At 47.9% G+C, this 23,701-nt stretch overlaps 2 protein-coding genes across 3 annotated transcripts in view; both read left to right on the plus strand.

Moving 5' to 3' along the window:
• IL17RE (interleukin 17 receptor E) overlaps positions 1-5,918 on the plus strand; it is a 35,480-nt gene extending 29,562 nt beyond the window's left edge. The window contains exons 12-16 of one of the 2 annotated variants that reach the window (XM_077324863.1): positions 285-442; positions 653-721; positions 1,551-1,602; positions 2,901-3,008; positions 3,699-5,918. In XM_077324863.1, coding sequence (XP_077180978.1) covers positions 285-442; positions 653-721; positions 1,551-1,602; positions 2,901-3,008; positions 3,699-4,402 — 1,091 coding nt within the window. In that variant the 3' untranslated portion in view covers positions 4,403-5,918. The remainder of the gene's footprint in view (positions 1-284; positions 443-652; positions 722-1,550; positions 1,603-2,900; positions 3,009-3,698) is intronic. The other variant, XM_077324862.1, reaches the window with a different exon arrangement.
• Positions 5,919-8,209: 2,291 nt separating this feature from the next.
• Positions 8,210-23,701, plus strand: part of IL17RC (interleukin 17 receptor C) — a 36,260-nt gene continuing 20,768 nt past the window's right edge. The window contains exons 1-5 of the mRNA XM_077324865.1: positions 8,210-11,526; positions 17,008-17,029; positions 18,232-18,390; positions 18,771-18,827; positions 19,309-19,409. Of these exons, the coding sequence (XP_077180980.1) occupies positions 11,374-11,526; positions 17,008-17,029; positions 18,232-18,390; positions 18,771-18,827; positions 19,309-19,409 (492 nt within the window). The 5' untranslated portion in view covers positions 8,210-11,373. The remainder of the gene's footprint in view (positions 11,527-17,007; positions 17,030-18,231; positions 18,391-18,770; positions 18,828-19,308; positions 19,410-23,701) is intronic.

A 23,701-nucleotide genomic window follows, 5' to 3' on the forward strand; every position in this document is an offset into this window, starting at 1 on the left:
GGGTTGTAGCGCAAGCAACTGCCCCTGGGCACAGTTCGCCAGAGGACACGGGTGTGATACAAAGGCGGAACCAGTGGGTATCCGTTTTGAGCCTTTTTGCAAAATAAATAAACATTAAGTGCGTATATGCCAATGTAAGCCACTTTGAACTCAAGGATATGTGCCGCAGGGGTGGCACCGTCCTTTTGGGTGCGTTTTAAAGAAAGCTTCCCCCTTGCTAGCGGAGATGTTATTAGCGGGAGTCATTTCACTGCTGCTCTTCTCTTTCTGTTCTTCCCTCCTAGACCCTGCCTGGAACGTCTCTCTCAGCGTCAACTTCCTGCAGGTCCACTTGCATTTCCACTCCCGCGTCCCAGCATCCTTCAGTGCAGCCTTATGCCAGCAGCCGCCGCCACCTCTGGGCCAGTGTGTGCCAGAACCTCCTGTCTATACCATCACCCATGTAAGTGGCGACTGGAGAAGAGGGAGGGAGTGGGGATCGGAGGGTGGGGAATCAGGAGGTCTGCCAAACAGTATGGGGTGGGGGGTTGGGAAGGGGCTGGGAAGGTGGGCTTCAGCTGGGAGGGATGTGGCTACATTAGATACCATGAGTTAATTAGTTTATTTATTTATTGTATTTTGACATTATTATGCATTATTGTGATTTTTGCAGCCAGAGGTACGGGGCCCCTGGGATTTGGACCTTATCCTTCCCTGGCAGATCTCAAGGAGCTGTGTGCTGGTAAGGATCGGCCCTGGCCTTTGTTTCCCAACTAAGAAGAGAACCTATAATGCAATTTATTAGGGTTATAGCCACAGGCCTTAACATTGTACAATATGCACAGTATAGCAACAGTAAAATGCAGTGCAAGTACTGAAGTAAAATTGCAGTGATAAAAATACAAAGTAAACTTAGCCATAAAGGAGTAAAATACAGGCATACCTACTTAAGAATTAATTCAGATGCAGCCTAGAACGTATGGTGCCATATAGGGCTATCATGCACGGCCGCTGAAACGGTGGCATGGACAACGAGGAGGCGGAAGAAGCAAAGCAAACCGCAAACGCGTGGGACGGGACACAACGGCAGCAAAACCCAGAGTAGCCGATTATGCACGTGGCCAAACCGGAGCCGCTTCTGGTTGCGCCCTGGGCCCCTGGGAAGCTCCACTTTCTTCTGCATCTCACTAATGCAGCTTTTTCGGTGGCATACGTCGACTCTGCGCCCGGCTGCCACCTGCAGCGTGCATAATCGGTGATTTTAGCCGCCGCCATTCCACCTCGAATGTGGACCTTCCCCTCCGTGCATAATGGGCCATAGTGAAGACCAGAAAAGATAGTGAAGAAGAAGAGAACCAAGTGAGCAGGTTGAGCGGCTGCAGACTCCCAGAGACCAATTTCATCAGACAACTAGTTAGCAGTAGCTAAATGTGCAAACTTAAACTACAGTATCCCCATAGAACCGGCAAGACCATCTTGCCGACCCAAAAATACAATGGTCGTATATGTAAAACTCTCACTGGATCCAGATTGAGTGTCCCACGTGTCTCCCTTTGTTTCTAATTTGGCAGGTCTGGCGTTCTGATGTTCGTTTCTCTGGCAAACAGCTTCTGTGCCCAGACAGTAAGTCACCGGGCCATGGTCAATTGGGGACGGGATGGCTATAAGGGACGGGTCCTGGTTTTAAGAGGAAGAGTGACAGTGTATGTCATGCCCTGCATAGTAGCGATCGGGTGCCAATGGGTCCTTCTTGGTGTGTTTCTGTATGGAGAAAGACCAAGTCATTTTCTGGGCCCATTCTGCATACGCTAGATAATGTGCTTTCAGTGCACTTTCGAAGTAGATTTTCCTGTTCTGCACAGGAAAATCCAGATGCAAAAGTGCATTATCCAGTGTGTGCGGAATGAGCCCTGGAATGCTTGGGGAGCAGTTTTGGATCTTGTTGGAAGGGCTCTGAGTGAAGTTTTGCTCAGGAGGGTGGGAGACATTCCAGGCCTCCTCTACAGGGGCAAGTCATGTTTCATATTCTTTTATGCCAGGATAAGGGGCTGTTTGATGAAGTGAGGGGAGAGGGGAATCATGGCCCTCCCAGAGAAAGCAGAACGGAACTTCCAGGGTGGGTTGATTTGGTGCTAGGCTTCCATCAGGGCTGCCGACTCCAGCTTGTAAGATTCCTGGAGATTTGGAGGCAGTGCCTGGCGAGAGCTGAGCTTGGGGCATGCTTGGGAGTGCAGCAGTGATGTGAAGCCATAGAGCAGGGGTAGTCAAACTGCGGCCCTCCAGATGTCCATGGACTACAATTCCCAAGAGCCCCCTGCCAGCGAATGCTGGTTTGATTCTGCGAATGCTGGCAGGGGGCTCCTGGGAATTGTAGTCCATGGACATCTGGAGGGCCGCAGTTTGACTACCCCTGCCATAGAGCAAAGGTGGCCAAATTGTGGCTCTCCAGATGTTCATGGACTACAATTACTATGAGCTCTTGCCAGCATGCTGGGTACTATAAAGGGAAATACTACCCAGTGGGAAGAATTTCCTGTAATTCTCAATAATTCTCAGCCCTCCTGCTGGCAGGGGTTTATGGTAATTGTAGTCCATGGATATCTGGAAAGCCACAATGAGGCTCGCCCTACCATACAGGATGTGATTTTCTCTTGGGGAACGGATTTCTGGAGTCTGAAGATGACTTTTGGGAGAACTCTACAACCTCAGCTGGCAACCCAAGGTTCCATCACAGGGCCGATTATAAGAGATAGGCAGCGTGCAGACACATGTATACACACACCTTGGAGAGAAGAGACTGCAGAAAGACTTTTCAGCTAGAGGATGAGAGATAGTCAATAAAGCACAAGCAGCCAAAATGGCATTTTTTGCACATGACAATTGCACACCCTCTTTCTAATCTCCTTCTCCTTCTCTTCCAGTTTCTCGCAAGTATTGGGGCCTCTTGGCCTTTGGACTGGGCCTAGGACTAGGCCTGCTGGTGGGCATCATCCTGCTTATTCGCTGGGGCTTGCACGGGTTCCGTAGAGGTGAGGAGCCCTGGCCAGACTGAAGGATGTTGTGTTTGGAGGGGGTGGGAGCTTCCCCAACAGAGTGCGGAACACTTTCTGTTTCAATGGGTGGGTGGGTGGGTGGGTGGACAGAGGAAGACCGGAGTTCAAATTTAAATTAAGCAGGATCCACAATGGAAAAAACAAAGTAAGTGCAAGATCAGCCCAGGAGTGCATTGATGGCACTAGAATTTGTACCCCAGGAGGTCCCCGCGCCTCTTTCCCTGCAAAAAGTGATTGAGAACGTTGCCATTATTGTAGATTCAGGGGGGTAGCTAAGCTTACCTGAAGCAAACAGAACAAAATTTGACTGGTAACTTCTATTTCAATGTATCTGAAGATGTGCCCATCTAGTGGTTAGGAGTGCAGACTTCTAATCTGGCAAGCCGGGTTTGATTCTGCGCTCCCCCACATGCAACCAGCTGAGTGACCTTGGGTTTGCCACAGCACTGATAAAACTGTTCTGACCGGGCAGTGATATCAGGGCTCTCTCAGCCTCACCCACCTCACAGGGTGTCTGTTGTGGGGAGAGGAAGGGAAGCTGAATGTAAGCTGCTTTGAGACTCCTTTGGGCAGAGAAAAGCGTCTTATTCTTGATGTCTGGAGTAAGATGCCCCCCCCCACACACACACTGGTCAAACGCAAACACTGTCTCATTTCTCTCCCCAGATGCCCCCAGCAGAGGCCACTCCCGGCCCATCCTGTTGATCTATTCGCCCGATTCAGAGGAGCACAAGCAGTTGGTGTGCGCCTTTGCTGCCCTTTTGCGCTCAGCGTTGTGCTGCCCTGTGCTGCTGGACCTCTGGGAGCTGAGCCACGTGGGGCGGCTGGGCATCTTGCCCTGGGTGTACGCCCAGCGAGAGCACGTCCGCCAGGAACAGGGCCAAGTGCTGGTCCTGTGGAGTACCGGCAGCGCTCTGGCCTACGAACTGTGGCAAGGGAAAGCCAGAGCCGGCCCCCAGCCAACCCCGGAGCCTCACGACCTCTTTGGGGCGGCCATGGCCTGCTTGCAAGGCGAACTGCGGGACTCATCGGGGGCTTCCCGACAGAGCGGCTGGGTCATAGCCCATTTCAGCAAGCTGTGCCGGCGACGGGACATTCCCCGGGCCCTGCGTTATCTTCCCCACTACCGCCTGCCTCAGGAGCTGCCCGGCCTTGTGAGGGCACTGCAGGGCCCATCTGGTTCCACTCCCAGTTGGTTCCACGCCAGCGCCAAGTCCTTAATATGCCGCCTGCTCAGGGCCGAGAAGAAGAAAGATCCACGAAGGCGGCAGCAGCAGCAGCAGCAGCCCAGGAGGACGGCCACAGGCAGGCTCGAGGGTTCTCACTTCCCTCTTGCCCATCCCAAACAGCGCAGGCCGAGCTGCACTTGAGCGATTGCCAAGAGACTGGCACAGGTGGTTCAGGGGCCCTGCCTCATGGGTTGTGTATGAGGAGCAGGAGAGGCCTGCTCCCTTCTAGAGCCTCAAGTCCAGGCACTTGTCGCCTGCTGCTCTCAGCAAAAAGGGCCAGCTCAGCCTGGGATCGTAAGGTAAGGAGAGGTTGCCCCGCACGCCAGCTGGTCCTGCCCTCGCACGGCGGTCATGACAACCGTTGTCATGCCGATGACAGAGTGCTGGAAGTTGATGCCACTCGCAGAAAGGCTGGAGGGGAGGATGGAAGGCTGGCTGTGTGGAAAGGGGGACTGTGCAATATTGTATGTATGTGGTAGGCATGGACAAAGATCGCAGGCAGCTCGCAGGAAAATTCCCGAAAGGAAAGGAGCGCGCATTACTTTGTAATTAGGAGTCTTGTGGCACTTTAATGGAGGCTCACAACATTTATTCCAGCATAAGTTGTCATGAACCAGGCCTCGTCCCCAAATGGCAGGCAAGCTTTCGAGCTCCCCAGGACTCTTTGGGTGGGATGTTCAGCACACTGCGAATAAAGCATCGAGGGAGAGGAGATTAAAAGGTGTTTCAAGAGGTCCGGAAGGGAATGCACTCTGAATTGTATTACGGGGGGTTTAGTGCAACAGATGTTTCAGGATGCCCCAAGGCACTTGTGACTGGCCAAAGATTCTCTTTGTAGCAGTTAATCAGATGTCTTCCTAGTAATAGCTGCCAGGGGTTTCCCAATTGGGATTGGCTACCAAGGCCTGTTGCTAGGGGTGAGAGAGGGCAGAAGGCGATGACAATAACACTGGGCCCGCCTACTTCCCTTCCACATCAAGAACCAGGGAGATGTGTCCACAACTTGATAGCCTAATGGGATAGGCTGAGACCGTTCATTGTTTTCTGACAAACTCCCCAAGTCATAAATCCCTTTGATACCTCCTGTTTGACTAGAAATAAAGCTAGGAGAGTGGCAAAAGGGGGGGGGGTCCTTCATTTTACTGTGTGTGTTCCAGATGTCAGGGCTGGCTCTCACTCGGGTCCTACAATCTATTCTTGTGTGTGTGGATTTTTTTGTTTGTTTGCAATAGGGTAATAAAAATTACTTTTTTTAAAAAAAAGGTGACATTCATACATAGTTTATTTACAGTGCCACTCAGCTTTGAAAGGGTGAACATAATCTGGGGAGAATGGCTGCCTTTTATATAACAAAATCTGAGTCAGTGGCACTCACACCTTGAATAAATCTTTGTTGGTCTTAAAGGTGCCACTGGACTCAAGTTTTGTTGTGCGACTTCAGACCAACACGGCTGGTCTGTCTTTTATATAATCTGTCTTTTATATAAACCGGCCTCTCTTAGCTTCTTGTCTTTGACAATAAGAGAACTTTGCAGACTATGCAGGATGGAAGGGTTCCTGTAGAACCCGTAAAACCTATGGTGTCCCTTCGTTTTTCTCTTCTTAATATTATACTGACTCTACTAAGCCACTTCTGTGTCTTAAACTGGAAGGTAGATTGCTATATATCAATCCTTATGCACATGAAAAACATGGGAAGTAGCAAAGATTGCCAACCCTTGGTTAGAAAATTATTGGAGATTTGTGGATAGAGACTGTGGAGGGTAGAATTTGGGGGTGGGTTGCCAATTCTGGGGTGGGGCATGGGTTGATTGAAATTTGCAGAGAGATCTCAGCGATGTATAATACCAGAGACCACTCCTAAGTGGCCATTTTTTTCCACAGGAAATTCTCCTCTGGAGGTAATTTGTAATTCTGGGAGATCTCCAAGCCCTACCTAGAGACTGGCAACCCCATCTTGGGAATGGCCACAGTGGGGTATAATGCCAGAGTCCACCCTCCAAAGCAGCCATGTTCTCCAGGGGAACGGATCTCTGTAGGCTGGAGATGGGATGTAAACCCAGGGAATTTCCCGGCCCCATCTGGAGGTTGGCAACCCACACTCTGGGCATCCTGGCTGGTGCCTTCTGTGACTGTGACTCAGTCCCATATTACATTTTTACACTCTTGAGCAACATGGGTAGGGCATTGACATATTTTCTTGGAAGTTAGCACCATTCTTTTCCGTGGAATTGTTGTGCAAATGTTCTTAGCTGGTTCCGCCTGCCGGGAGGCATCAAGGTGAGTCCTGTGTTCCAGGAGAAGAGCGGCATAGAAATTATGCTAAAAATATATGAACAGCTCACTGGACTCATTCTAAACCTTCCTAAGACTCGAATATGGGGGCTCATGTAGTCCACTGGATGAAAGGGATGCTGTTCCCTCACTGTTCTTATATGTAAAATAAAACTATTCATGATTTGCCTCAGAGAACTGTGCCTCCCAGTGCTGGCTCCAGCTATAAGCAGGTCTATCCAGCATGGTCGGGATGAGTGTCCGTGACTCTCCCTGTCACCTCCACAACTTGCAGCAAGAGTGGGTGGGATGCAGAAGGAAGACCAGGCCAAGCAGCCTGGCTGATGGGTTGCCAGCTCTGGGTGGGGAAATATTGAGGGTGGTGGTGGTGGTGGAGCCTGGGGAGGGCAGGATTTGGGGAGGGACCTGAGCAGGGTACAATGCCATAGAGCAGGGGCAGTCAACCTGTGGTCCTCCAGATGTTCATGGGCTACAATTCCCATGAGCCCCTGCCAGTGTTTGCTGGTAGGGACTCGTGGGAATTGTAGTCCATGAACATCTGGAGGACCACAGGTTGACTACCCCTGCCATAGAGTGCATCCTCCAAAGCTAGCCATGTACTCCAGAGGAACTGGTCTCTGTCATCTGGAGACCCATCATAATCCCAGGATCTCCATCCTATTTTGAGCCGTCAGCCAGTTTATACTATTACTTGTATTGAGGTTGTGGAAGAAACACTACTTAAATTTATTGCACCTAAAAGAAGAGAGGACTTTGCCACTGAGAAAAGATAATAGACAACGGATTTTATCTGGAAAACCGTTCTGGCTGACGTCCTTGGAATGAAATAAACGAAAAGTAAACTCAAGAAAGGACACGGTTTAAAAATATTCTTTATCATTACGGTTTAATGCCATAAGGTTAAGTCTTTGCCTCTTGGTTTCAGTTATCTGAGACCGTCCTGGGTTTATCCTATTGTCACTTCTTCCTGTATGGCTGTCCTCCAGAAACTGTAGCACATCTAAATGATGTTTGGGTTGTTTGAAAAGATGAGCTCGGCCTGCTTGTCCAGAGCCAGAGGAATATACAAAATGGATGCTGGGGAGGGGCAGGGAGAGCATGGCCGTCTAAATCCTATGCCGATCTAAGAGACACAAAGAAGACCCGTGCTGCATGTGAGCGTTTCCTTGACTACATGTAAGTAAATCTCAGAAGTTCTACCATTTGGTTCACCTCATTTATGCCCTGCCTTCCTCTGCATGGGGACCCAGGCCTAGTCTACACACACAGGATAATGCACTTTCAATGTGCTTTGGCAGCTGGATATTCCTGTGAAGAACAGGAAAATCTACTTCTACAAAGTGGCTTACATTGTTCTCCTCAGTTTTATCTTCACGGCCAGCCTGTGAGGTAAGTTAGGCTGGGAGTGTGACCGGCCAAAGGCCCATCAGCAAGATTCCTGGGCAGAGTAACCATTTCTAACCACGAGGCCATTCTCCAGTGAGAAATCCAAGGTGGAGGCAGGAGAATGGCAGCATTATGCTAACTTCGGGAAGATATTAAGAAATGATCAGTTGGCTAAGGCAGGGGTAGTCAACCTATGGTCCTCCAGATGTTCATGGACTACAATCCCCATGAGCCCCTGCCAGCGGTTGCTGGCAGGGGCTCATGGGAATTGTAGTCCATGAACATCTGGAGGACCACAGGTTGATTAATGCATGCCACCTATGTTCCTGGGTTCCTTGTCCTTGGATTAATCGGCAGTTTTAAGATTCATGGCTGAATAAGGGAACTGACTAGGGATGCCAGCCTCCAGGTGGGACCTGGGGTCCCCTGGGATTATGGCTCATCTCCAGACTAAAAAAATCAGTTCCCCAGGAGAAAATGACTGCTTTGGAAGGTGGACTCCATAACCTTCTACTCCACGGAGGTTCCCTCAACGCCCCGAATCCCGCCCACTCCTGGCTCAACCCCCAAAAGTCTCTAGGAGTTTCCCCAACCCAGAGCCTAGAACTGGCCCTGCTGAAAAGCAAAAAAGTGCAGTTCTATTTGTGATGTTTGACCTTTACTGCCTCATTCGGCTACGAGAGCCAGTCGGCTGTGATTCTGCGACCGCCCTGCAGAGCTACCAGTGATGGTGGAGGCCTGTTTTTCATTTACCTGAAGTTTAGATATTTGTGCTGCAAACTGCTGCCGCCCGGCCTTAACCCTTTGGAATGCAGTAAAGTCCGGGCTATAAATACACAGTCCTTAGTCATGGTGATGGCTTTCATCTGCGTGACATATATATGGCACCCTTGCCTAACAGCTCAGCAGTTTGTGGTCTGTGACTTTGGGACATTGGAAGGTGCGGCACAAACAAAATTTGCAGTGGCAGAGTATGAGCTTTTGTGAGTCACTGCTCACTTCTTCAGATACCAGGTGAACAGTGACTCATAAAAGCACACGGCCTGTCGCGGATTTTATTTGTCTTTCTGCTGTTGAACTCTTGGTCTTTTCCAGCTTGCTGTGGATTTATCCCATAGTAACTGAGGGGTTGTTGACCAGAGGATCCTGCATTGGGGCTAGACCAGGTGCTTCTCCGTTGTTCAAAACAATGGAATTCCCACCCTCACCTTGGACTGGGTAGGAACATAAAATTCTGCTGGCCTGCAGTAGAACAACTAGATTCACATCTAGTGTTAACTTAGAGACCAGCAAGAGTTTGGGTATCTAAGCTTTTGAGAGTCCAAGCTCCCTTTATCAGATAAGGAAGGGAGCCTTGACACTTGAAAGCTGCTAACCCTGAAAATCTTGTTGATCTCTGAGATGCTCCTGGACTCCAGTCTAGCTGATAATATGATGTGGTTCATGACAATAGATTCAGGTGTGTAGCCGTGTGGGTCTGAAGAAGTAGGAATAAGTTGGTATAAAAATCCAAATAAATAAATAAACAAACAAACAAATAAATAAAAGGTTCCACTGGACTCAAACTTTGTTATGACAGCGCTTCCAGTTTCACCGAAAAAGTTAAACTTACGTGGAAGCCTGGACTGCTAGCTAGAACCTTTAACATCCACATTGGCACACAGAAAAGTGTTGTCAGCTGTGTTGTTGACTTATTTATGAAGGATTTAGGGTGGAGCAAGACAATTGCAGGGTGATGACTCCATTGCCACTGTGAATGTTTGTGCATTTGTAGCAATAGACTGGGAGTAACTCTCCTTAGAATTGCACGGAGAGAACCATCGAATTCAAAACTGCTACAGTGCAATCCTAAGGAGACTTACTCCCTTTCAAGGGGCTTAGACTGGAGTAACTCCTTAGGATGGCACTGAAAAAATTATCTCTTTGTGGAAACTGCCCTAGACCACCATGCTAAGAACTAGGTTGCCATCCTCCAGGTGGCATCTGGAGGTCCTTCTTTAGTATAATCAATCTCCAGATGGCCAGTTGCTCAGGAGAGTGGATTCGATTTTGTATTATTATTATTGGATTTCTTGACTCCCACATCGGGGCTCAAGGAGTCTAGGGACCCTCCTAAGGTCCCTCTCCTACCAAACCCCTCCTTTCTCAGGTTCCACTCTCAAAATCTCCAGGTTTGCTCCCAACCCGGAGCTGGCAACACTACTAAGAACACTTACAACTAAATACAATGGGATTTGTTTTTAAGTGAGCACGTGTTCAGATTGCATTGCAACCCAGAATCACAGAATCATAGAGTTGGAAGGGGCCATACAGGCCATCTAGTCCAACCCCCTGCTCAACACAGGATCAGCCCTAAAGCATCCTAAAGCAAAAAAATTGAAATATTTGCAGAACAATTATCTAAGCCAAAAAGATTTTAAATATCTACCAACAAAGGTTCTCGCCTTTGTCTCGACAAAGGATGTTCCGCATGAGGGGCAAGAATCCTTGGTTGTAACATAACGTGTCAACAAGAACAATATTTGAACAGGAACATTGACACAGCCTTGGGTAGGCTGGATTCTTCTGTCATGGAAGGGGGGTACCTGGGGGGGCACCGGGTGTTTTGGGGTCAGTCAGTCTCAAGCAAATGCCTGGTGGAGGAGCACCCTTTTGTAGGCCCTGTGAAATTGTGAGAGTTCGGACAGGGCCCTGTTCTCTTCAGGTGGGTTGGTTGCCAGATCCAGGTCTGAGAAACTCCTGGAGATTTGGGGATGGATCCTAGGGAGGGCAGGGACATCAATGAGGTACAATGCCATAAAGCCCACCCTTCAAAGCATCCCTTTTCTCCAGGTAAACGCATCTCTGTAGTTTGGCAATGAGTTGTCATTCCAGGAGAACCCCAGTCCGGACCTGGAGGCTGGCATCCTAACTTTGAATATAATGTTCTGATAGCCTTAAGCATTCAGATTTGTTTTGTGGGCATTTGGGAAATCTGACTGTGCTTGTTTGTTTCTGCTCATTCTTTTTGCCTTTTGGGCTTCCCTCGAGCTGGCATCTTGGCACGAGGCCCAGGTTATCCTCCTCCCACCACGGCCTATTCTTCTACTTCCTGCTACGCCTTTTCTACCTTTACTCCAGTTTGATGCAGTTTCTCCACGAATAGCCACAAGGGAGGAGCGCTGACTAAGCCATGTCCCAGAACACAATTCGGGAGAGACGATCGAGTCCCTTGTTCAGTGTGGCAGGTCTCCGTTTGCTGTCCTTTGGGGAAAGCTGTCTGGTCGAGCCATTTGCCTTGGCACTCCCCTCATCAACTCCCACCGCTGGAAAAGACATGCCTATTCCCTGAAGAGGAAATGTGCCAAGATACCTGTCAGCGATGCTGTTCAGACTGGAATAGATTTGGTCTGCCAAGCGGCAAGGTTTGAGATGGGGCAGGCAGCATCTTCATGATCTCGGTGATGACTTATGGGACAGGGACGGTTCCGAGCTGCCAGTGGATCCCGGAGATGCAGGTTTGGGTCCTAGCGCTGATCCTACTGCACCTACCTTCTACCTGCCTCCTGCCTGAAACTCTTGTGGATTCTGTCACCTGCACACAGGTAGGTCGACCAGCCTTGACCAGCTGCTAGAAGACAGGTCCTTTACTCCCAAACGTATAATTCTGTGTTTTCCTTTCCTTTTCTCTCTGCCTCATCGCTGCTCCAGCGGGCTCAGTCCACATACCTCTACATGTGTTCGGATTTTGTGCACCACGCACTTGCCAAAAGTTTGAGTGTTTGCAGTTGATCACACAGCCTCTTTGCTTTGAGCGTCTAGATACGAAAGGGCAAAATCCATTCCACTACCTGCTGACACATTTAGCTCGACTTATCAGTCAAGTTTGCAAGAAGGCAAACGATACAGCAGCCGGCTTTGCTGAGACGGAGCCGGTAATTCCTCTTCTACTAGGAGCCCATATTTCATTCAAATTAGATTCAGATGAGTAGCTGTGTTGGTCTGAAGCAGCAGAACAAAGCCTGGGTCCAAAGGCTCCTTGAAGGATAACAGAGTTTTACAGAGCCAGTTTGGTGTAGTGGTTAGGAATGCGGACTTCTAATCTGGCATGCCAGGTTCGATTCCGCGCTCCCCCACATGCAACCAGCTGGGTGACCTTGGGCTCGCCATTGCCCTGATAAAACGGTTCTGACCGAGCAGTGATATCAGGGCTCTCTCAGCCTCACCTCCCTCACAGGGTGTCTGTTGTGGGGAGAGGAAGGGAAGGCGACTGTAAGCCGCTTTGAGACTCCTTTGGGTAGAGAAAAGGGGCATACAAGAACCAACTCTTCTTCTTCAAGGTATATGCTTTTGATGCACATGAGCCCTTCCTCAGCCATCTGCTTAATTAATTGGTTCTGCTTAATTCAAATCAGTTACTTTTAATCATTCAGTCCCGGCTGCGGTAGAGGTGCTTCAAGAGCAGAGAGGCTACGTGCCAAAACGGATGAAATTCCTATATACTGATTAAGGATTTTCAGCCAGGTAGTCCTTGCCTCACTCCTGCAGGTTAGCACCTGTAAAAATTACTTTTCCCACGCCAATATTTACGGTATACCGGAACTCTGACTTCCTTTGCTTCTGGCCACATGCCTCATGACTGATTCAAAGAGGGAATTCCCTCCCCAAAGCATGCCGAAGACCAAAAGAAGATTCCGTATTAGCACTGGACATGGAATGTGTGAGCTCAGATGAGCAAATGCATGAACGACAGCAAAAGGAAACTCAGGAGACCTCAGAGCATTTTGAGTAGTTGTAGGGTTTTATCCTAGCATAAGCTGCTGTGAACTAGACCCGCTCAGATGATAATAATGTTTTATTTTTAACCCGCCCTTCCATATTGCCCAGGGCAGGGAGCAACATATAAATTACATACAATAAAATTTAAAAACCTTAAAAACATTACATTCCTGAATGCTCTCAATTAAATTCTCGGAAAGGGGGTGTTTAGTAAGCAGCTGGTTTTCTAATCCTCCTCCTCTGCCGATGAGGCTAGCTTTGCTGGTGGATGTTCTTTTATTTTGGGCCTCGACCATGAGCCTCATAGAATAGCTCATAGAATGGGCCCTGCAGAACTGATTTAGGTCCCACAGGGCCCTGATCTCTCCCGGGAGCATATTCTGCTCATCCAGTGGGCCTGTGTGGGAATAGTTTTATTCAATTGCCATCATTGTGAGTGAGTCATTGTTTATGGAGTTTTTAATGGGGAATTCTAATGGTTTCTATTGATTTCTATTAAAATATTGTGAACTGCCACAAGCCAGTTTCCTAGAGCAGCGGTCAAACAAATGGAATTATTATTATTATTATTATTATTATTATTATTATTATTATTATTATTATTATTATTATTATTATTATTAAGGCCCTGGCCCTGGTCGAGGCCAATTTCACAGGGGTGGGGACATTGAACCACAGATTGTAGTCCTCCTGGGAAATTGTAAGGGAGATTATGGTCCCATAGAGAACACTGGTGCCAGACTGTTTTAAAGGTTAATACTAGAACCTTGAATCTAATTAGGTCTCCAATCTGAAGCCAATGCAGCTGAGCGAGCACTGGTGTTATATGCTGGCACATGTTTGGGGATGGAGAGATATATTAAGAAAAAAAGTAAACAGTAGGGTCAAGAGGCCACAAAATGTGGAAAGTTCAAGGATGCAATTATATGTACATAAAATTAATCTGTGGTCAGGAAAAGTACACAGACCCTTCACAATAGAAAAGTAGTATCCAGACTACATAATAATACCCCCAAACAACCTCCAACTGGTTATTCTTTATGATTCCACAGGACTCCCACTACTTGTAAGTCAGTTGTCATTCTAGAACAGTTAACACAGTTACAGTGAGTGCCCAGCATCCTGGGGGGCGGGGGGACCCAATATGTTAAAAGAAGTATAGTGGTTGACAATTGGATTAGTATCTGAGGGGGCCAGTTTTGAATTCCCACCAGTGTCCCCGACCTGATTATTTTCTCCTAGTTTGACCTAAGAAGTTGGTTCTTATATGCCGCTTTTCTCTACCTGAAGGAGTCTCAAAGCAGCTTACAGTTGCCTTCCCTTTCCTCTCCCCACAAAAGACACCCTGTGAGGTAGCTGAGACTGAGAGAGCCCTGAGATTACTGCTCCATCAGAACAGCTTTATCAGTGTCATGGCGAGTCCAAGGTCACCCATGGCTGCTTGTGAGGGCACACCAGATTAGAAGGCCGCATTCCTAACCACTACACCAAATTGGCTCTCTCCTGGGTTGCTGTTGTGAGGATAAAATAGAGAAGGGGAGACTGATGTTACCAGCTGATTTGGGTCCCCACTGGGAAGAAAAGCAGGCTATGAATAAAGATTGTGCTCCCTCAGCCAGCTCTCCCTCTCAGTTGTGGCTGCTGAAAGAAAACCACACAACTGGAATCAACAGTACAGCTTAAACATGACAGTTCGGCATGCAAGAATTAGTGTTATCTGTGAGGACATATTTAAACTGTGCCACATGAGGGGATCTATGTAGTATATATATATATAAACAATCCAGGGATCCATTGCCTGGATTCACAGAGAAGTGGCATGGAGACTGTTCACACTCCCACCCAGAAGAAGAAGTAGAAGAAGAGTTCATTCTTATATGCTGCTTTTCTCTACCTGAAGGAGTCTCAAAGTGGCTTATAGTCGCCTTCCCTTTCCTCTCCCCACAACAGACACCCTATGAGGGAGGTGAGGCTGAGAGAGCCCTGAGATTACTGAAGAAGAAGTGTTGGTTCTTATATGCTGCTTTTATCTACCCGAAGGAGGCTCAAAGTGGCTTACAGTCGCCTTCTCTTTCCTCTCCCCACAACAGACACCCTGTGAGGGAGGTGAGGCTGAGAGAGCCCTGAGATTACTGAAGAAGTTGGTTCTTATATGCCGCTTTTCTCTACCCGAAGGAGGCTCAAAGTGGCTTACAGTCACCTTCCCTCTCCTCTCCCCACAACAGACACCCTGTGAGGTGGGTAAGGCTGAGAGAGCTCTGATATCACTGCTCGGTCAGAACAGTTTTATCAGTACCATCGTCACCCACCTGGCTGCATGTGGGGGAGTGCGGAATCAAACCCGGTTTGCCAGCTTAGAAGCCCATGCTCCTAACCACTACACCAAGCTGGTGTGCTATGGTGGCGACAGTATGTGACTGGGGAGACCGCTGTTTAAATCCCTCTTGGCCCTGAAAAAAATCACTGGGACTTATTCTGCACCAGGAATCTGGCCCGGCACTGCAGTTGTTTACTCTGAGGCTGCTAGAGCTCTTTACCCTGGCACCTCTGTGGTCTATAGAACTTGTGACCATGGCGACATCAACTGACAGCATAATACTGAAAGATTATAGTGCCAAGCCAATATGAAGAATTAGTCAAGTTGCATCAGAGCTGCTTTCTGTTCTAGCAAATAGAAAAGTGAGCAAACTCTTCTCCCCCGGCACAAAAAAAGTTTTACCTTTACACCAATAATGAAGTAGCTCCTCAGAGTGAGATAATGACCATGTAGCATCGGCAAACCTGAGAAAAAGGGCAGTCATTTAAGAAAAAGTAGAAGAGTGGTTCTTATATGCCGCTTTTCACTCCCAGAAGGAGTCTCAAAGCATCTTACAATCACCTTCCTTTTCCTCCCCCCACAACAGACACCCTGTGAGGGAGGTGAGGCTGAGAGAGCCCTGATATCACTGAAGAAGAAGACTTGGTTCTTATATGCTCCTTTTCTCTACCTGAAGGAGTCTCAAGTGGCTTACAGTCGCCTTCCCTTTCCTCTCCCCACAACAGACACCCTGTGAGGTGGGTGAGGCTGAGAGAGCCCTGATACTACTGTTTGATCAGAACAGGTTTCTCAGTGCTGTGGCAATCCCAAGGTCACCCAGCTGGCTGCATATGGAGGGGGAGCCGGGAATCAAACCCATCAGATTAGAAGTCCACACTTCTAACCACTACACCAACCTGGGTCATGAGGGTTGTTATGAAATCCTCATTTTTTTTGGCAAATGGCACAAGGACAGACGTTCAATGGAAGTTTTGTGCCTCCCAGACTCACCCATGCCTCTTTTTGTTTATTTTAGACTATCTGTATGCTGCCTAGAGTAATGTGCCAGGCAGGGCCTGGTATTCTCTTAAACTGACAGCTGGTCTTTAGTCTACAGAGATCAGTTCTCCGGGAGAAAACAGGGGCTTTGGAGGGTGGACTCCTGCTGAGCCCCCACCCCACAAAACTCCATCCACCCTAGTTTCCACTCCAACATTTTTAGGAATTTCCCATATCAGAGTGAACCACCCTAGTGCTGCCACTTCAGACTTGCACAAACAAATTTCCTCCAGGCAGACTGGCCATATACTGATATATTTTTCCTGATATCTAGCCAGGGATTTTGTTTTTGTTTTGTTTTGTTTTTCGTCAGTCCCAGAAAATGTTACCTAACAGTGGGGAAGTGTGTGGGAATCCTGTCCTTTTTCTCCTTGTAACTGTGGCATGTGGGCAGGACAATCTTTCTCCTCTTGTACACCATTTTTGCCTTTATTTCCTCAAACTTCTGAATGGAGCAACTATCGACTTTGTAAAAGGATGTTGCTTATGCATTGAGTTCGGGGACAGAGCCATTGTTTATTTACTTCATTTATATTTCTCCCTAATGACTCTGTGAGGTAGATTCAACTGACAGCCTGTGTGACTGGCCCAAGGTCACTCTGCAAGTTTTCCTGGCAAAACTCTATCTAAACTTTACACCGTTCTCAGCTTGGCTGGCCATGTGTATTGCGGGATAGGGCACAGAATTCTTTAGAGGCCTCTAATGTAAGGTGACCAGATTTTAACATTGGTAAAGCAGGGCACCATTGACTGGGGGGGTTCTTGATTAAAAATTTGGTCTATAGCAAGAAAAACTTTCATAGAATGCATAGAATGCAAAAATAGTATTGTAATATATATTTTTTTAAATTTCAACATAAGTACAATTTGCCAGGTGCCCCCAGATGTCCCTCCAAAAGTGGGACAATCTGGTCACCCTACTCTAATGTGTTCCTTCTTTATCCTTCTGCAGGATCTTCGTTGCCGGCTGCTGGGTAAGTGCTCACTTAGCTTTTCCAATAATGATTTAGTTATAGTCCTTGGAGGGAAAGAATTAACTTCTTCTTGTGCATTGTGACCCCAACTGGATCCAAGCTGCTCCCCACCCCACCCCCATGCAACTACTTTTAATTAAAATGTAAATAGGCAACCTTGGGTCTTCAGCATTCTGTGCAGTTCCACCCTCGGACTTGGCATTCAAAAGCACATAATCTCCTGCACGCCACGACTCCGTGCCGCACCCCAGGAGGTGATCTGCCTATTCAAGGCATGGCTGCAGTCATTATGAAACTTAGGGACAGATCCAGACTGATCAGGTGGGGCTATAAAGCAACTCCATAAGGGTAACATACCTTCTCAGTCAGGAGACTGTGTACTCGCACTTCAGTTCAGTGGCTCTCGGCTCTTCTGACAAGAATTTCTTGTAAAACTACCCTGTCTGAGGGCATGGGTGTGGGGAGATGTGAAGGTTTATAGTGATTATTTTGGCTTATTTTGAAGGACTTAAGTGCTAGGGTGCTTTTTTGGTTGCTTAACCATCTCCATGAAACTGTGGGTCTTTACTGTGCTACCGTTTTTTCCTTGTTTATATTGTAAAAGAGAATTTATTTTTCTTTTGCAACTTTAGCTGCCTGGGATAATTATTGAGGAGGAAAGGGCATGAAGCAGAGAACGTTAACCTTTCCCTCCCCAGCGACTTTCCAGCTAAAAGGGTCCTCCCTTTAAGCGAAAATAGCCCCTTCCCAGCTTTTATCCCTGGTCGGTTTCTACTGTGCTTCATTCCATACTTATATTGTAAAAGGCCTCCCCCCCCCCTTTTGCAAATTTAGCTGCCAGGGTTATTTTGCCAAAGAGGAAAAAAGGTGTGAAGGGGAGAATAACCCTTCCCTCCCCTGCTATTTTCTAGCTTTAAAAGCCCACTGCCAGCTCCTTTTATTCGTGGTGGTGGTGGTGGGGTGTGTATGTGAAGATACAAGTTTTCTCTAGTGGAGGATGGTCTGTGTCCCCCCCCCCCGGCCTGAAAATGACAAGGGAGGAAATGGTTAATTTCACCCTGACCGCCTCAGGATTCTTTAAATGCAATAAAAACAAATAAATTGATGGAGCAATCTGGGAAGTTGTACTTAAAAAAACAAAAAAGCCACTTAGAATAAACATAAAAGCTCTGTCGGGTGTGGTTCTGTGTTTCTCTTCACAGCAGGAGATGGGCTGTGCACTCAAGGAAAAGCGGTGCCATTGCCAGAGCGAGATCCAGTTCTGGTGCTGAGGGGGATGGAAACGAGGACCATGCTTCGTTGCTGGGAGGAGTGGGACTGCATCCCCTGCGTCCAGGTGATGCTGCACCTTGGCCTGCTGGGTGAGGAAGATGGTGCGGGCGTTTGTGCTGAGAAGCTGACATCTCATCTTTGACACTTAGACAGGCTAGCTAAGCCTCGTGAGTCCTGAAAACACACCCACGTAAAGGCTAGCTGCTTTCCTCCTCACACCTTTATTTCCAGCCACTGAAAAGGCGTGAGGCCTGTCCAACGCAGTTGCTAGGCAACCACTGAAAGAGCTCCTTGAGCACCTGTGTGCCTTAAGCCTTAAGGCTGATGGTTGGCCTGTTTATTGGCTTCGGTGGTTTTAAACCTGTTTGGAGTGTTTAGTTTAGCTTGGAATGTGACGGACACTTTCGAATAAATATGCTCTAACTGACTCCCCCTATTTATTTTTTTGTTGTGGGTTTGTTGGCGTCAGGTGCAGAACAAGATCGAAGATCCGTCCAGGCTGGTGGGCAATCCAGTAGACATAACGGTAAGCCAGAAGGGACTTGTCTACAGCAAAACAAATGTGAACCCAAAACGCCCCACCTGATGAGAACCCTTCCTCTGCCCTTCTGACTGTGCTTTCCCTCAGCCTGTGCCCTGACCTGCTGGTGGAATGCTCTGCCAAAAGAGATCAGGGCCCTGCGAGACCTTAACCAGCACCACAAGGCCTGCAAGACAGAGCTGTTCCGCCAGACCTGCGGTGGAGGCTCTGATGGACCATCAAGACGTGTCAGCCTTGATCCTGCAAGCTGAAAGAAGATCTGCTCTTTAAAGCTCTGACCCTCCTACCTAAACCAGTTGGGGGGGTTGCTGAAATAGAATGCTTTAACGTTTATAGAATTTATATATGATTTTATATTTTCACTGATGATGGTTGATTCATGCTGTGACTCGCCTTTCTCTCTTTCTTTCTTGCTTTCTATTTATTTGTTTGTTTGTTTAATTATCTGTCTTCCCTCTGTTCCCAGAATTCCTACAAACACACATATGGCTGTCAGTCCAGACATACCCTTCCTTCCGCTGTGTACTTGTGGAGGTTTGGTTTCCTCGTGAACACAACAGTAGCCTGGTAAGTGATATAGGCCATGCTGACACCGCGCACGTGTGCGTGCATGTGTGTGTGTAGGGGCATGTGAGCAATTTCACATGAACACGTAGATTACCCTTTATTTATCAGTTCCTTTATCATCTCAGGGCTCAAACAGAAGCGAAGAAGATCTTGAGGGCATTTCCGCACATTGCGTAAAATAGCGTAATGCTCACTGAGTCCGTAAGCAGCAATGTAGCACAACATGAAAAGGGCTGGGGCAATATTTTGCCCATTAAGATTACCAACCAGACTGTAGTCACTACAGTAGTGACCAGTTCCCCTGGGAGAAAAAAAACCCAGCTGCTTTGTAGGCCTGTCTCTATGGTATACCATTAAAGGGACATGTAAATCCTAGAGTGACATTACATATCTAGGGAGCTCCCTCGCCAGCACCTCCCCCAAATTTCCAGGAACCTACACTGAAATTGACAACCATCCCGCCCATCTATCTCCATACAGAAAAGCAAGAGAAACCTCAAATATTCTCATCCATAATAGTAAATGGGCAAAATATGTGTTTCTAAGGGACAGTTTTTCTCCTTTAAAATGCTAACGACAAAGCACAGATTTCAGTTTTGAAAGGGGGTGGAGAGGTAAGCCTACCCTTCTTTTGTGGCAAACTGAGGCACTAGCAGTCTGCTCTATGCACTTATGGATGCAGCTGCTTGTGCCCACCCTTGCATTCCTGGATGGATGTGGATGGGTAGCGGTATACTGTACTGCCCTTTCCTTTCACCCACCATCTTCCCATGCTGTGTCTTACTGTGCTGTCCTTTGAAACTCTGGGGCAAAACAATGCAATAAGAATACATTATGAAAACACAATGATGTATATAGGCTGCAGAAACTGGACACGGGGGGTGCTTGGACTACTTGCCAGCTCTGTTTCTCATCTCTTATGCTAGACATCAGCTTCCAAAAGCAAGCAGCTGGTTAAACCCTAGCTGTAGAACAGGCTAATGGAAGTTCATAGTCTGAGGAAGAGTGCTTGTGCTTGAAAGCTCACAGCTGGAATAAATCTTTGTTGGTCTTAAAGGTGCCACTGGACTCTGATTTTGTTGTGAAGCTTTCTCAAGTTTCCTGAATGGGAGGGAGTTGATTCATTGTGGATAGATTTTTAAAATTTGTTAAACATTTATTGGGTGATACAACCATATATAGTCATGTTGACCCACCCACCCCCTCCCCAAATAGCCAATGATGGGCCTGGAGGGGGTGAGAAAGGGAGGTGCCCTGGGTGGACGCCTGTACAGCTCTGCTTCCCAACCATATTCTGTACAATCTTGCCATTTCTGGGGTTTCTTGAAGCCTGAAGAATGTTTCAACAGTAAGAGAAGTTGGGGAAGGCTGATGTGGAAGTTTAGGTGGAAACTGCAGCAGTGATGTAAAATGGAATCAATGAATGGGGAAGAAACATCCAGTTGTCTGATGGTGACCAGAGAGAAAGACTCTATTCTTTAAAAAGGGATTAGGAAGGAATGCGACTCTGGCTGGCTCTTGCCCACTTGCGAGGCACGTTTGGTTTTCAGGCAAAGATCCTTCTTTCAGTTTGGTGTAGTGGTTAGGAGCGCGGACTTCTAATCTGGCATGCTGGGTTCGATTCTGCACTCCCCCACATGCAGCCAGCTGGGTGACCTTGGGCTCGCCACGGCACTGATAAAGCTGTTCTGACCGGGCAGTGATATCAGGGCTCTCTCAGCCTCACCCACCCCACAGGGTGTCTGTTGTGGGGAGAGGAAGGGGAAGGCGACTGTAAGCCACTTTGAGCCTCCTTCAGGTAGGGAAAAGCGGCATATAAGAACCAACTCTTCTTCTTCTTCTTTCTCGACCTATCTGTGAGTCAGTCTGCTCACAAGTTCCTCCCTGTGCCCAACCCAAAACTAGACCGGTGGATGCTGTACACTTCTATGCCAATATAAAAAGTTGTGTTCTATGAATTCTATGCAGGGGCATGTGTAAAGTGCCATGAAATCACAGCTGACTTACAGTGCCCCCCATAGTGTTTTCAAGGCTGCCCAGCCAAAACAGCTTTATCAGTGCTGTAGCGAGCCAAGGTCACCCAGCTGGCTGCATGTGGGGGAGCAGGGAATCAAATTTGGCTTGCCAGATTAGAAATCCAGGCTCCTAATCACAACACCAAGCTGCCAACCTTGGTATTCCTCTGTAGAATCCCATCCATGTGCTAACCAGAGCTGGCCGTGCTTAGCTTCCAAGAGTAGATGATCATTATCTAGATCAGGGGTAGTCAACTTGTGGTCCTCCAGATGTTCATGAACTACAATTCCCATGAGCCCCTGCCAGCAAATGCTGGCAGGGGCTCATGGGAATTGTAGACCATGAACATCTGGAGGACCACAGGTTGACTACCCCTGATCTAGATCACTTTGTGAAAATCAGATGAATTAGCACTCCTTGGGTTATTCTGCATGATTTGCCCAGCCTCTGCAGACCATCAGAGCACTGTCACAGCAGGGCACACGGCCTTGAAGCCCTGCACAGAAGAAACCCACTTAAAATCCTGCAGGAATCTTTCTCCAGTTTTGGATATTTCATCAGGTGATACCTGCCCAAGAGCAAGCAAATTTTCACAGCTGGGGGCAGCTCCAGGCATCCCACAGCACCCTTGTCTTGTTCAACTGTGCTGGAGGTAATGGAGGCTGTAGAAGCGGCAATTTCCCACCTAAGCTGGGCAGCAGAATTCAGGTGTTTGTGAGAGAGGGACACGCCTCCTACAGTGCTGCCTCACCAGGCAGAAGAATCAGGCAATTCTCCTTGCGAGGAAGAAGCTGCTGCTACAAGGACTATGCAGAGTCTTCACCTCCTTGCCTCAGCAGCCCAGCAAGATTTCAAAACCAGGCGGAAAGGGATGTTTTGCATGCTGTGAGTTGAACACATGAGATTGGCCAGACGTGTGACTCAGGCTCTAGGGCAGCCTTTCTCAACTTTTTCGCCATTGAGAAACCCCTGAAACATTTCGCAGGCTGTAAGAAACTGGAGAAGCCCCAGAAGTCGTGCGATTGTGCAGAATATGGTTGGGAAGCATAGCTGTGGACACGCCCACCCGGGGCCCCTCCCTTTCCCACCTCCTCCAGGCCCATCATTGGCCATTTGGGGAGGGAGGAAGCCAATTGACATGCCTGTATATGGTCATATCACTGATTAATGTTTAACAAATTAAAAATATATTAAAATTAATTAACAGCCACCCATTTGGGAAACCCTGCAGGGCCATCCAGAAACAACCCCCCCCCCATCCTTTCCCTGCCAGCTCACACGCCCTGAGGAGTCATCCTCTCATGCAAATCAGCCTCACAATGTTCTCAGTCATGTTCTCAACGTGTTATTTTCGTGTTGAATATGTTGCCCTTGAGAGCTAATCAGAAGTGTATCATTGGTTTAGATAAGAAGTGTAGATAAGGGACCGGTGTGGCAATCCGCGTTTTGAAGACGGATCCCATTTTCTGGGAAGCTACAGTCATTGTCCTCAGGCTAGCTGATGACATAATTCCCAGTGTGTCCTACCTTTTAGGTAGGCATTGTAATGCTCTGAAGTGCGGTGCCAGTCACCCAGGTTTCCGGAAAGATACGCTCCAGCGCTAGTTCGGTCCCCTTGCAGATTTTTTTATCCTCAGGGTGGATCCACTATTAATTTACATTGCTATTATGTAGGTAGGTAGGTAGGTAGGTAGGTAAGTAGGTATTGATTTCTATACCACCCTTCCATATGGCTCAGGGCGGTTCACATACAACATGGGGGGATACATAGAACGAATTCATATATAACATAAAGAAATACAACAACAACAATAATCTAAGTCAGGCGTAGTCAACCTGTGGTCCTCCAGATGTCCATGGACTACAATTCCTATGAGCCCCTGTGAGCTAATGCAGGCAGGGGCTCATGGGAATTGTAGTCCATGGACATCTGGAGGATCACAGGTTGACTACCCCTGATCTAAGTAACACCATTTCAGTGATCTTAAACAATATAACAGGAACACTTATATGCCACTTTTCTCTACCCAAAGGAGTCTCAAAGTGGCTTACATTCACCTTCCTTTCCTCTCCCCACAACAGACACCCTGTGAGGGAGGTGAGGCTGAGAGAGCCCTGATATCACTGCTCGGTCAGAACAGCTTATCAGTGCTCTGGCAACCCCAATGTCACCCAGCTGGCTGCACGTGGAGGAGCAGGGAATCAAACCCTGCTCTCCAGATTATCGGCTGCTGCTCTTCACCACTACACCAAGCTGGAAAGACTGATGACTGATG

The sequence above is a fragment of the Paroedura picta genome, chromosome 3 (assembly GCF_049243985.1).
Source record: "Paroedura picta isolate Pp20150507F chromosome 3, Ppicta_v3.0, whole genome shotgun sequence".
In the NCBI taxonomy this organism is placed as follows: domain Eukaryota; kingdom Metazoa; phylum Chordata; class Lepidosauria; order Squamata; family Gekkonidae; genus Paroedura; species Paroedura picta.